This window comes from Dendrobium catenatum, unplaced genomic scaffold, assembly GCF_001605985.2.
Source record: "Dendrobium catenatum unplaced genomic scaffold, ASM160598v2 fragScaff_scaffold_537, whole genome shotgun sequence".
NCBI lineage: Eukaryota > Viridiplantae > Streptophyta > Magnoliopsida > Asparagales > Orchidaceae > Dendrobium > Dendrobium catenatum.
Window position 1 is genome coordinate 303,115 of NW_021318999.1, and position 15,732 is coordinate 318,846.

A 15,732-nucleotide genomic window follows, 5' to 3' on the forward strand; every position below is an offset into this window, starting at 1 on the left:
CATAGTGTCCGGAGATTAATCGGAACGTATCATATCACTTTTCTATTTGAACTACTGTATACCGAATGATTTGACACATCTTGATTAACCTCAACAAATGTTCAACAGATGATATTCATTTACAATTTCAATAAAAAAAAAATTAAAACTTTCTAAACAAAGCGTACTTTGGAATGGCTGAAAATAATTTTATGGAATGATTTTCTTTTACTGAAGCTAGAATATTTCCATACTGGCTTTGGTGTTCCTCTATAATGTTTAATATCAGCTTTCTCTAAAACGATGGAGTAAATTAAACGATATAAAAACTTAAAGAGGATTAATTACCAGCGCCTCAATTGGCAGCGATGGGTTTCTCTTTACACAGCATATGCCATTCTTGAATAACTGCAGCTTGTAGCGCACGGTGCTCTGCTTCCTCTGCAGTCAGAGTAGATAGGGTTGAAGGCCCTTTTGGCTTCCCATTCTCGTCAAGTTCTTCCTCTTTCTTTTTCTTTTCGTCATCTTCATTCTCCTCTTCTTCTTCTTCTTCAGGTTTTGGAAGTTGAGGGGGAGGTCTAGCTGCTTTGAGCAGTGCTATTCTTTCCATGGAGGTTCTTAGCCTCTCAGCAGCTGCAATCTTCACCTCCTCTTCTGGAATGTACTCGACACCGCCATCAGTAATGTCATCCAGCCATCCCTGTATATCTGAACCTATTTCCTTAATAATGGAAGCATCAGAGGATCGTACAACAAATTTGCACATCATTGTGGTGGTTTCGTCACCCAGATCTACATTTCTACTCACTTCGCTCCCACCAAAAATCATCATTCCCAAGAAGCCCCCGAACCAAGTCTTTGCAGCAAAGCACAACTGTGTGACAAAGATTGGCAAAGATCATTCAGATTTTAGTTTTCTATTCCAATCATTACAAGGAAGAGTTCATTTTATTGAGTTCCGACCCCACGTATTTAGAATTGGCTTTATTAATCATTTAGCTGACCTCACGTAATGAGACAAAGACTTGATAATCTTTTATGTCAATACCGCATGAGATTCTCAACTCATTTGCTCGTCATGTTATCCTTCATCTGTCATTCTTTATAAAAGTCTATCAGAATGGTTTTATCAATCCACCTTATTAATAGATGTTTGTTCCACTTTTTAGTGTGGATGTTCAAATCTCCAAATGCTATTTTTTTTTTACTGCTAATTTCTAATTGGGAACAAGACGATCATATGCCTAAGATAATCATCTCTTTCAAATATCTGATTTTAACTCATATATAAACCTTAAAAATCATTTTAACAAAATTATTATTATGCAATAAGGGCTCGTTTGTTTGTCCGTTTTTATTGTTTTTTCTGTCTGGCAACGATAAAGCAGAAAAAAATTATTTGTTTGATGAAATTACTTTTCTTAAACACGTTTTGAATACCGTTGTTTTTGTACTGTTTTCAAAAACTTTATGATATTAACTTCTCTGTTAAGAAACTCCGTTCTCTCAAACAACGGTTTTAAAACTACCTTTTAGGTAAATGTACAAAATAATCAAACGAAGCCTAAGTATAATGAGGTGGCTGTTGATTTAAAGTGAGTATGTGGAAACTTTTAAAATTAATAATTCTTTTATCACAATGGCTATTGAGAATCAACTTTTAAGAATGTGGCAATTTAAAATATCGTAAGGAAACGATTACAGATGGTGGGCAAAACAAGGACTTACTTGGAAGCCAGCCACTGTACGGATAAGGTGTGAGCACACTTGATGGAAAGGTTTTGATGAGAGCGATTTTAGCCCACTCAGAAATGGTGAAGCCCCACTTTGTTGTGCAGCTGTAGCCTTGAAACCACTACCTTCATACGTGTAGGTTCCTGTGTACTCTAAAATAGCTGGCAAGCTTGGCCAGAACCGAAAGTATTCAACTGGCGAACACTTATGAGGTGAAAGGAGGTCAGTTAATGGAACTTTGTAAGGTTGACATCTTAGTATCACAGGCTCTCCAAGTTCTGGCTTCAAAGTACGTTTTTGTCTCATGATCTGAGCTTCTTCATCGGCATAATCTCCCTCATAGTCAACATTTCCGCTTCCATAGAAAGGATAATACAGAACTTGAACCCAAAGTGCACATCTCTCAAAGTGCGAGACACCCACTGTTACACTGCTAAGAACTGGATCCTACATTAAAAATGAAAATCAGATTGACATCATATATGGCTGAAGCTAGAATAAATTCCAATCAAGTTTCAAATGCAGGGAAATGGAAAAGCATTAAAAACATTCTGATCCTTCATACTATTAATATTCTCTGCAGAAAGATTAGCATGATCATGCTTTTGTCAAAATCTACCCATGTTTTTTTATTTTTTTTGTCAAAATCTATCCATGTTCTAGAAAAAGATACCTGGGAAACAAGATTCCGTAGCTGTCGTACTCCTTGAGAATTGTCCATGAAATAAAGAGCCCCAGTAAGTCCAACCCGGATATCCACCCTATTTAGCTCTAGTTCAGTCAAATTTAGAATCTGCATTCACAACATAAACCAGATTATTACTCCACGAAACCTGCATAAGGAATAATGATTATAAATAAACTGTTGTAAGATTTGACCTAAACAAGTACGAGAAGATTCACGATTGAAAGGATTGACACTTGGAAAATAATTTAGCTTCAGAGTCGGCAAAAATAGGAATATAATTGAAATAAATAAAAGAGAAGCATATTGAGCAGGAATGCAAGAGCATGTCCAATGGTAAGATAAACGTTGCAAAAGCTCTTTAGCTGATCTAATTAAGTATTAGGCTCTCTCAGAATCAACTCCTTTTTTAAGCTATGATGTCAGAACAGAAATCACTTTGAACACTTACGGAGAGGATAACGAATGCCATTGACATCATTTGCACCTTGATGTGTAGAGCAGCCAAAAAATTCACAATAGTGGCACTTGAAAAAATGGGATGAAAACTAAGTGTTTAAAGCAAAAAAAAGGCTTGCAACAAGGACAATCCTGAGACAACTCTAAAAATATAATATAACATAACGGAATTATTCTATTTGGCCTAAAATTCTTGGTAAAATTCCCATAGCCATAAACCTTTCTCAAGTTCTAGGTCAGGCAAAACGAAAAACATGGGACAATCTTGCATGGCTTCTTGTTAATAATAAAAAGCCATCCTAATCATTTGCATCAAAATTAAGATTCTATTTTTCTCATGAAAAAATTTGTTCTACTGAAAAGCATATTGTAAAGGTCATGTTTTTTACACATCCAACGAACCAAAGTGATTGTTTTAAAATATAAGTAAACATTGGTAAGATGATGGAAAAAAGGAAGTACCGTAGTAATAACATGGTATAGAGAACAACCTTTAAATGTAATGTAATTCTCCCATCAATTGAGTCTGCTAAATGATATGCTTCAACATAGCAAGGATCACTACTACCAGTGAGTGTATATGCCTTCGGAGGAACTTTGAGGTAAGTAGACTCAATACCCTTTGTTAGCAAAAGGCTTAATTCACTTGGTTCTGGTCTCCACAATTCTTGAATAGCTTTGTGTACCAATCCCTCCAGTTTTCGGTCTTGTGCTGCAGAAGCCTCATAGAACTGAACTGTGAGTTTATGGTGGCTAAAAGGGTAATCTCCACATGTTTCACCTACACCAGACCATCTGAAAAGTTTTGAATAATTAATCCCTTGAACAGAAACTATAACATTATGCTTCTAATATAACAGAGAGCAATGTCATCAATTACAATAAAATAAGCACCATAGTTTCTCTATGATTAAACTTTTGTAGCTTAAATAAAACACAAGTATTTTAAGATGCACAAGAAAAAGGGTCAAGTTCAAGATGATCATAAATTGGTGAACCTGATAACTGAATTTCAAACTTAAAAAATAGCAGGTAAGAAACTAGACAATTGTGTAATTACTATTGCTAAATGAATCTTTCGTTTGTGTTAAACATTACGTTAATTTAATAACAAATATGGACAAAAGATAGAACAAACACGTACTTGAAATTACTGTTGCAAGTGATGGAAGGATGTCTACTATATTAAAGAGCCATGTTCTAAACAACCAAAAGACCAAAAAATCTATAATCATAACCAAACAAAAAAGAGTGGGAAAAATATATGTAAGCAAGAAGTACAGAAGACAACAAAAGTACAGAATATCTAAAAAATAAATCCATAAAGGACAACCAAATAAAAAAAAATGTTGAAATACCATCTTCAGCCAGGATAAGCAAGAAAGGATTCACAAATTCGGATCAAAATAGTACTCTATCCCAGAGATCAACATCGCTGCTAAATCTTAAAGCTACACCTCATTTGCTTTTACAAGCTGCCCGTCAATTTTATCAGTTCCATGAAAGAAAATTTAAAATCATCCTCATACAAAATAATTGCAGCTAACCCGTTTGATTGCCTTAAACATTCAGAATGCAAATTGTGACAATTTGTTACTTCTAACCAGCTGATAGAACACATCCAAATTCTAGTTTTAGGATTAGCATGTTCAAGTACTTATTTCTTATGAATGAATTTTCAACTTGAAACACTTGAAACATGAGAAACATCCTTACCTTATATGATTTTTATTGCCTACTATTCCTGAAGATAATAGTTCAAGATCAACCTTAATCTTCACTATGCATAACTCTCCATTGATGAATATAGCCAGTAAATTCATGTAGTGATCGGTACACAAATTCAGTTCACTTGAACATATTTCTTCTTTGATACATTAATGTATTCAAAACAGCAATTCAATAGCCCTCAATTTTCAGCTGTGCTAGGAAGAGATTATAGTAGCATAGAAGTTTTAACAACCACTATAAAGTGGCATAGGGTATTAAATGACCACAATATATGATCGAATTGAAGTTGGATCCATTTTGCATGTGAAATTCAGGACCTTTTGATTAAAGCTGTAGAAAAAGAGGGAGATGTACATCTAGGAGGAGAGGGAGCAGGACCCATGTAGCATACATAAACACATCAATGCTAATTAAATATTATGCATCAGACTAATCCATACAAAAAGATAACCACAAAATTCAATGAAACAAAGGAGGCACACATAATCAGAGAAATTACCAATAATGCATACAGAAATAACATGAAAACTAACCTTCTCTCTGGGTGACTAGTCACATATTTGATAATCTGCAAAATGTAGCGGCACTGATGTTTGTTAACAGAATCAGCTAATGCATTATTTCTAAAATCTTCAAGTTCTTTACTCAGAAGTTGGCCAGCTCTTGCATTCCTTGATCCTAAACGTTGTGCACAGAGTAGGACAGCCTGCACATCTTGAAGCCTGTTAGAAGTGATTGCAGATGCATCACTACTGAATAACACCTTGTGCATGTTTGAAATAAGGATGTTCAGAGGATCCTCTGGATCATCAGCTAGAAGTGGATCCAGACCTTCAAGATCAAAGTGTTCGGCAATAGACCAAATCAAACGTGCACAGATCCTTGGTGTATGAACCTGATAAAAATCAAATATTTATTCTGATCAGCAATTATATGAAAACGAAATTCACCACCATCATCTATATCAATATTAACCTAATCCCAACTATTTAGGTTGGCATACGGGCCGGTTTTATGAATCTAAATTTTCCATTCCTTCTCATTGAAAGTACTACATGAGATGTTAAACTTGTTCTCTAAAAATCTTTTTTAACAAATTCTATTTCTGTTAGCAACTGTTTACCCATAGGCCCTAGTCCATACAATCTTTCAACACTAATTTTATATACCTATCTAATACATGCATTTTCTACTATCCACTGTCTATGTCCAAACCACCTCAATTTATTTTCAGCCAGCTCATCTTTAATATAATGATACTGCAACCATCTCTCTAATATAATCATTCATCAATTCATCCTTCCTAGCTTTGTCATACATCCATCTTAAAAACTCTCATTTCCACTATGCTCAATTTAGCCATCAGTGACTTCTTACTACCTTATTATTTTTTGAATAATAGATCAAAGATGCTTAAATTTATCTCATATAAATATCATTTTATCTTCTAATAATTTCACTCTCACCCAAGATTTAAAAGTGTACAATCGGGTATCAAATTGTTTACTTTTCGTGAGGAAATATGTAGATCTGAAAGCATTTTAAGAGGTAAGGTTCAAAATTAAAGCATTAAATTAATTGCAAAGAATAAAAAATATAGCATTTAAGAGTAATCTTCCTTAGGAATCAATAATAAGAAACATCCTAAAATTTGAGCTTAGAATTCTCCCAATAAAGCATTTAAGAGTAATTCAAAATTTTCACAATAATATAAAAAAAAAAGTCATAAGCAAGAAGTCATTGAAAAACAAGTAAACATAAATAAGATGTTCAAAATAAATAAGTAAATGTCTTAAAATAAACTAGTTATGACTTAAAAATCTGAATTCAAAAGTTTCTTTCCAAATCAATAAAATTTAATAATATTATTATTTAAAATGATGAATATATTAACCTTTTATAAAAAATATTGAGATCTTCATCTTATAATTATCGTTAAAACTCTGTCTTCCACAAAAACAACATATCCGATAACACATCTTTAATAATTACATGATCTTCATCATCTTCCACAATTTTCATGTAAACCCTAAAACAGAGGTGTGCGCCTCATTACTTTTTTTTTTTTTGTGCGCCTCATTACATGCATCTCAAGGTGGACCAGATTGTGCTTCTCAAATAATTGATGCATATGCCTATTTCTCCCACAATGAGGTGTAGCCTCACCCTAAATAGGGTTTCAAGATGTGTCTCAAATTGCACAATTTTAAATAATGCTCCAACTAAAATTCTTTATCATATACGTAGTATTTATTATATTAATTTAAGCCATTCATCTACCTGAGCATCTCACATTAAATCTCCATTGAAATGATCCCCATAAACTATATAAAAATATATGGATTCAAAGCTAATACTTGATATAATCATACTATAACAAGTAATACACTTGCTACACGTAGGAGTTAAGAAGATAATCCTGAATAACAATAATAGATATGTATTATTATGAAATACCAAATTACTTTCTTATCAAAAATAACATAAATGCAATTTGTTAACTAAATAAATTTAACTTAACTAATTAAAGTTACTATTTAATCACCACTGGTTGAACTTCTGTTGCCTGATCTATCTCTGGATACATCACAATCCTCTACTCGCTTGTTCCAACAACTCCAAAGTTCCATATTGCCTATCGATCAACAACTGCTGACTAACTACAAATATACAAAATAACAAATGCACACACAAAACAAACAACAAAACAACATAAGTATGCAACATAAATTATCACAATTGTCAAGAAAGGATATAGAAATGGGACTTTAGAAGTAAATCTAACTCAAAATCTTATTTAGAAGTTGGGAACAGCTTTCATATGTTTTGTCATCTTCTTTTAACTTTGAAAAAAAATATGTCAAGGAAATCAGACAATATCATATAGCTAAGGTCAAGTTAAATTCATTTCCGATAATGGAAAATAAAAAACTACCAGTATCATTTAATATGTAGAAGTTCATATACATTAATATATAGAAATTTGCTAATATTAATAAAATTAAAACAACAACCAGCTAGCCAAGTTTATTGGGAATGCTTTAGTCTTCTCATGAATGAAAAACTTCAAACATTTATGAAAAATAAAATGTAATCATGATGCTTTGAAATTGTATAATATTTCATGAATGTAATTATTAAATTATGATAAAAAAATACATCCATTATAACTTGTACCTGATTAGTAAATGTTTTTCTATAGCACCAATATTTCTTTGCTAACCTCCTAATTGAAAAATAATGAGTGCACTATCATTCCAAAGACTACCCTGCCACTTCTCCTTGGTAATAGCCATCTCAAATTCACATCCATCAGCTTCCTGGTCTTTTAATTCTTAGGCGATGCTGACAGAACGAAATCATTAATCTCCATCTCCTCCACGGACTCTGTGAACTCCCAAACTCATTAGGAGGTTCTATGATGGAATGAAAAGAAAAAAAAAAAAAAAGCTTGAGCCTCGTTGAACATGTCTACTATATGAAAATTTGCCTTGAGATGGGTACTAACAAAGATGAACCTCAATGACTACAGCTTCAACTCAAAAGTTTTGAATGCCACTGCCACCAGTAATCACATTGATAGAGATCTCTTTATTAAGGATTAAGCCAATGGTCTTTAACAGTCTCATGACCCATACCAATCATGGGGGGGAAATCACCAATTAGAGGCTGCTGGGATTGGTGTCTTCCTAAATGAAAGTGAACCTACACACGCCTTCTCTCCTTTATTACATGAGTCATTGCTCTCACCCCACCATCATTATCAAGCCAAGGAAGTCATATTTCACTCACCCGAAACCATCATCCTAAATAGAAACGTGCCCAAACTTTTTTTTTAAGAATTTTAGGCAGATGCCTTTTTGTAGGATGCTAATAGATGAGAGATTTCAAAAACCTGCAATCTCATTAGTTAACAATAAAAATACAGAAAATAAAACTTAACTAAAATACAGAAGATGAACGATCCCCTTTCAAATTTAACTAACTTGTTAAAAGATAATTTTTCTTTAGATGGCTGTTTTTTATACTCGCAAGAAATATTTCTATAACTACAATTCTATGTCAAGAAAAAACATTCTTCTGGAATCATCTTACAATTATTACAAAAAGAATTTTTTCTCATTGTGTGTTTAATTTTAAAAAAACTATAAGATGCTTTCTAACATGCAATAGTTCATATTTAACCTTTCAAATAGAAAAATAAATCACTAAAGCACACTAAGAATACTGATTGCTTCAAAAATAATATGACACTAACCTCACGGAGATCTTTGAGCAGTTGTAGCTGTAAATTTCGTAGTCTTGTCTCATTCAAAATCTGGTCCTGAGAAGCACCATCTTTAATTGTTTTAACACCTCCTCTTGTATCATATATATGACAAAGTCTGACAAGCAACTTCAAATAGCAATCTATAGCATAAGTCCGGCCATCACAGTCCCACATAACACAAGGCCTACAAACTTCCACAACCTCCAAGGCTGACTCTGTCCAATTTAGTGCACCATAGCCAGTTCCGTAAGCCAGTGCACCAATAACTCTGCTCTCAGTACCGGAATTTTTCTGTTCAGGCAGTGGTAGAGATAGTTGAAAACAGCTTTCCACAAGTGAAGCAACGAGTTCCTCCCTAAACAAGCTTTTACTTGATATACTGTTTAGATCATCATATATTCTCACATCTTCAAAAAGTGAAGTAATGTCTGTCCCTGGAAGAGGCTTTTGACCTCTTCGCACGCTTTCCTTTGCAAACAGATCTACACAAATAGCTGTACGACAAATGCATGCCAAAGCATGCATGCGGTCTGACTCTGCCCTCAAGTTTCTCACCATAAGAAGAAGCCTCTTAAACAATGAAACCTGCAGGATGAAAATGACATTATCTAACTCTGTTAAAGCTATTAAAGCTTGAAAGTTGTACGAACAGAGAGTGCAGAAAATACCAATTAGTAGCACATTCTTCAAGGAGCATAACTTAAGCAAAAGTACTGAAAAAACATCAACTTTAAAGTTAACTGCTACGCACATTAGTGTGGTACTGGATAATTTTAGTGTTTTAAAAATCAGATCGAAGCAGTCGGTTCAACCTGTTTGATTGTGAACCGGCAAAGTTGCCTATCCGATCAAACTTGAAAACCAGATACACATCGAATCTCTCACAGGTTTGAACTACCGGTTGAACTAAAAACTGTCGAATCGGTCCCGATTTTGTTAAACCAGCCATTTATACAAATATTATATTTTATTTAATAAAATTTTTAATAATATATTTTTATTCTATTAAAATTTTAAAAATTAATTAAAGGCATATGCAAATAAATTCAATAAGAATATATAGCTGTCACATCACACAATTTGATTTGTTGCTAGTAATTTATACTTTAAACTATATAAAAACAATTACCTAAAATTCCCCTGTAGGACTAAAAAACCTGTGTGAATTTTGGATGAGTTTAACTATATTTATAGTTTGGGCTGAGAATGCATATTTAGAAAAATTATGAACAAAATTATTTTTTTATATTACAATATTTATATATTATATTAAAGAGAGACGAAGTGGTGAAAATCCACTTCCAAACACATAAGAACCTCACATCAACACATGCTTGTTGGACAAACTTTCTTGAGGGATTTGATCACGCACTTCAGTAAAAATAAAAATTTAAAAAAAAAACAAAGGGGGCTACAATGTGTCGAGCCTAGATAAAGTAATGATTTCCAATAGCAAGACAAGATAGGAGCCCCCAAAAACCATTTGGCATTCATGGAAGCAGTTCAAACAAAGGGCATAGCTAAAATAGACAGTGAAAATGGCCAAAGTTGAACAAATTGGCTAACTTATTCAACATCCATGTTTATTTGAACAATAATAAGGATGCTAGTGTGATGTAACACTGCCCCTCTCAGCAATCACATGAGCATCTCTTGTTAAGTTGAATCTTACATGAGATAGAATTAGGCCCTACAACTTCAAAGAATGTTACTGAACCTTATAGAAGCTTTTCGAGTCTAGCAGATAACTATAGTCGCTATATTTATAATGTTGGATGGGCATTTGAGACACTACTTAATATTGGTGGATTAGACCATTGGATAAAATCACAAACTCAAGAGCTAATAAGAATTTTTAGAGTTATCTTCTCTGAAGTTCTTGTTAGCAAGTACAATTAAAGATGTACATAGGATTGGAGAATCCTATACTTGAACGGGCAAAGGAGCGCTAGCCTTGCAAGCCCCTGACACATGCTTCATGCATGCATGTGTTCTTGTGCCTATATTCATTAGAGCAGATCCCAAATAGTTGGAATAAAGCTAATGATTTTGATATAAATGCATGCATACACATAAAATTTGGTCAAATCTTGAATTAGGTTGATTCAATTGAGAAAAGGTTCAATTTGAGCTAGACCTGGCTTGTTTGTCTACTTGTTGATGTTGAACCAAACCTAAAACCAAAAGGACTCTCAACTTATCTTTGTCGCTGAGTTAAATTCTCAGGCCCAATTCACTACCCAGTTGAATATAAGGAGATGAAAGCCATTGCAAATACAAAATAATGGGGGGCTAAAATACCTGCATGCTAAGATCAAGGAGGTGGAGATTGTTGACCACAGCTCTTACAATGTTTTCTCTAGCAGAGGAAAACTCCTGCCTGTCCCAAAGAGTGAGAATCGCAATAATGGAGGCAGAAGCCCACTCCGGCTTTCCACCAGGAACATCAGCCAACGACAGCATATTAATCCCAACCTCAAATATCAACGGAGGATCCAGAGAGCTCAAGAACGGAAGTAGATGCGATACTACATCAGAAACCCCCACTATCTTCTCCGCGCTTAAGGTATCAACTGCATTTCCGCCTGACTTCGAGAGCTTACGAAACACTTCCACGGCACCGGAAGCCACGGACTTAGCCGCATACACAAGAGGAAAAACCGTAATCCTAAAGCTTTCTACCGGAAGAATCATCGACCTCTGTATCAGAACGTTCCTCTTCTTCCAAACGAGATCAATGGCATTCACGACCCAGTTGGACCGTATCGCCAGAGAATTCTCGCTGTCAATGAGCTTATCCCCAGCAAGGCGGCTCATACTCTTGGATTCGAACTCCTGGAACAATCGGCCAATGGATTCAAAGGCGATCTTGCAGACAGTGTCGGAACGGTCAAGCATATTGTTCCCGATCCGCATCCACCAGTTGGAAACGCGCTCGACGAGGCCGACGCTATTCTCGCAGAGGAGGACGAGGTCATCGCGAGCGAGAATACATCCGAGAGTTTCCGTGACGGCGAACCGCAGGTTGTCGCTGGGGGAGTCAAAGCAGCTCGAGATTTCCTTGTGGCAGTCGGAGATGAGCTTGGATAGGCGGTGAGAAGGGACGGCGGAGAGGATGGAAATGGCCGCGGCAGCGACTTCGGGATCGGGAAAGTCGAGGTCAGTGCGGACGCCAGAGCATACAGTTTCCCAGAGATCGTGGGTGAGGCGGGTGGAGCGGATGAGGTCGAAGGCGAGCTTCTTGCAGACGGCGGAGGAAGGGGAAGCAAGGATCTCATCCACAGTGGACTTGGCGACGGCTGATATGTCGTGCCCGGCAGCCGACTGCTGTAAGGCCTGTAGCAGGGCACCGGACTGCCGGAGGGCGTCGTTGGAGCGGAGGTCCGCCTGGATCTGGGCGATGAGGATGTCCATCCCCGGAGGGTCTAGGGTTCCGATACTAGAATCTAGTTAGAACTATAACCTTCAGCCGGCGATGGTCGCCACCGGTTGTCGACGAGCACCGGATCTGAGCAGGAGTAGAGCGGTTGTTCTTTGCGCGGTTTTGAGGGAGTGATCGGAGTTCGTGACGGAATGACGACGGTAGACGCCGCGTCGGTCTGAGAGCTATCAATGGGCCACGGCTCATGGGTCCTTTCAAGTTGAGGGAAACGGGCCAGCCCCAACCCAACAAGCTTGGGCTTATTTGATCAGTGAAATGTTTACATACATACCACCGCCTTTTACATATTTACATTATCTAATATTTAACTTTTTATATTTGTTTCTATAGCATTTTAATTTCTAAACCAAAACAAAATATTTATTTTCATATATATTTGCATATTACTTTAATAAAAAAGATATTATATATATGTAAAAATTAAATAGAATCTATAATTTATTTAAATTGTTCCTAAAAAAATATAAAATTGAAGATAATTGAATTCAAACCTAAAAATTTAATAAGAATTTCTAAAATCTTCATCAACAATATTAGTTCACACCCAATAATCCGTTAAAGTTAGAAAACATTTAAAAAAAATTAATGAGTTTTTCTATGGCTACCTTCCGATGACCCAATTAAAAAAGTATATGTATAGATTTTCTTATCATAAGAAAGATAGAGGTGGACCTAAAAATACTTGATTAGAAAATATTAAAAATATCATATTTTATTAGATTTAAATGAGAATTTGACTCTTAATATGACATAATGTAGAAAAAAAATTCATGTAGCAGACCCCACGTAGTGGGATAAAAGCTTGATGTTGTTGTTTAGCTAGGTATAAATTAATATTATTTTTAGACTGTGCTTGATAGTTACTACAAAATACATAAATTGTTTTCTAAATAGCATTAAAATGTAATAAAAATTGATTGTCATGATATTGAATTTAAAAAATTTATAAATTTTATGATGCAAATCTATATAGATCATGTAATAGAAGAAATACCAAAGATTTTCCTAATATTCATTTTTGTTTGTCATTACTACTCGATATAACTTATCACCAAAGTTAACTTCTTACATATTTGTAATTAGGGGTGTCAATTTTGGGTCACGGGTCGGGTTCGGGTCTAACCCGTTTTCCTGGTCGGGTTTTCGTGTCGTGTCAAATATTGACACCCCTATTTGTAATCACATTTACTTCTAGAAGAAGAGTACAATAAGCATTAACCTCCAACCTTTGATTGAGGAGTTAAAAGATCTCTGAAATGATGGTGAGCTTATATTTGAAATTCTCCAAAAATAAAATAATATTTTATGATGATAATGGCATTATAAAATATTATTTGGATAGAGTGCAAATGATGAATTAGCATGTCTTTATTGCATGGAGCTCACACGAGCTTTTATCTTAAAATATAGCGAAAAATACTTGATTTGATTCCCACAAACAATTATTTCTTGCTGATCAATTTTTGGATGATTCAGATATGATCTCCTTCCCATTTCCATGAATATGAAAGCAACTAAATAATCCTATTAAAGGTACGTAAAAGGTGTGTGTGTGCGCATAAGAGGCAGTAGTCTAGCTATATCTATCACCGACAATGTCTCTAAATAACATTCAAATATATAATTTCAAAACTCTTGGCCATACAAGTCCAATAGGTCTATGTTGTACACTTACAGCCTATCATTTTAAAACTATTGATAATATACGTCTAATGAAGTTGATTTGTCAAACTTTTGATGGTCGCAATTTTTGAAATAATCATAGAAATATTTATAGATTAAATTTAGGGCAACGAAAAAAACATTGATGATAGGCTACCATCTCTGTGTTGAAATATTCATCTACTCAGAAGCAGTCATATGCCGCAAACAACCAAAGAATCAAAGAGCTATAGAGGTCGTAGAAGCTCTAAAAAAACTTAGAAATCAAATTAAGCATTTCCTTGTTTAAAATAATAATAATAAGTTTTATGTTGAGACAATTCAACTTTTTTGAATGTTTTGAGATTTGAAAATCATTTTTTTTAACTTTTATATTAATCAAATGAAAATTTTATATATGGTTAAAATATATAGTAATATGGGTGAAAGCAAATATTCAATTATATATCTAAGATGATGATTCATACACAAATTAATTATGATTTTGAAGTCTTAATCAACATGGATGGCAAAGTCTTGTTCATCCCCTCACTCCACCTTTGGAATCTTAATTTGCTTCAGACTCAGCTAGTTTTCTCTCTATTCAACATCATTCATTATTTTGGAGATCTATTGGAAATATTTTTTTAATGCTTTTTAAAGCAGTTTTTTGGTACAAAAATTTTAATTTTTCTACTAAAAAAACTATTTTAAAAAATAAAAATAAAGCCGTTGATAATTTTTTTATTATTAAAAAAATGTTAAGAAGCATATTTTGACTAAGTATGAATTTAGTGTGACACAACAATGAAAGAAGACGTGGAGATACTGAGAAAATTTATGCTTGTTAGGACACTCCAACCTCCTGATTATTTAGCTCTATTATAAGAGTGTAGTTAATGCCTTTGATATGACATTTTCTTAATATATGATGCAATATTGGTTTGTTATTATAATATTTCTAAAATTTCACCTTTATTACGGAATTATTTTCGCCATAACAAAACCCAGCTTTGAGGTGAATAAAAAAACAAAAATCACAAAGAATTAGGCTTCGTTTGGAAAAATTATTACGTGTAGAGTCCATCCTGACTCCAATAAAATAAAATCATGTAGTTTATACTCACTCTATTTGCGACTTGTACAGAAGGTGTGTATAAAAAAAATTTATAAACACCCTATATACAAGTTAAACATATGATTTGTACAAGTCACGTGATTTTATTTCATTGGAGTTTGGATGAAAAACTACGTCCGGACTCTGCACAGAATAATTTCTCCTTGCTTTGTGATAGCTTTTTGCTCACTACTTTTCTCTATTTTTAATATTTTTTTATGTTAAAAAGTTGTCGTAGAAAGTCTTAATCATTAATTTGATTATCTTAAAAAAAATATTATTGATATATTAGCAAAGCATTTATCTTGATCAAATACGAATCTCGAGACAAATTTGAATTGGAATTCCAAAATTAAATATGGAGCCGTCTGAACTCGATTCAGCAAACTTATAATCAAATTGAACATCTTAAAGAGAAGAACCTTACGCACCAAATCCGATCCATTCCAAAATCAGATAAGTCCAAATCAAGAGCCCGAGCACATTTGAATGTTTAAAACATAAATTGGATGACCAAATGGTATTCAAATATGACATGCTTATAGTTGAATCGAGGGGCCCGGCAAGACAAATACAACGAGCCCAAGATCACCGAATTCTGACACCATTAAGACACTCAAATGATCAATAATTAGCGGTCTATGATAGAGAGAATCAATATCGGTCATCCGTAA

At 34.3% G+C, this 15,732-nt stretch overlaps 1 protein-coding gene across 1 annotated transcript; it reads right to left on the reverse strand.

Annotated features, from left to right (window-relative positions):
* Nucleotides 1–59: 59 nt before the first annotated feature.
* LOC110109405 (protein TPLATE) lies at nt 60–12,523 on the reverse strand. The gene is made up of 7 exons (XM_020840472.2): nt 11,160–12,523; nt 8,847–9,443; nt 5,122–5,483; nt 3,349–3,652; nt 2,387–2,506; nt 1,708–2,160; nt 60–853 (listed from the first exon to the last, which is right to left on the reverse strand). Exons 1-7 carry the CDS (start codon nt 12,270–12,272, stop codon nt 335–337), a joined length of 3,468 nt encoding a protein of 1,155 aa, XP_020696131.1. The 5' UTR covers nt 12,273–12,523; the 3' UTR covers nt 60–334.
* Between the last annotated feature and the right edge of the window lie 3,209 nt (nt 12,524–15,732).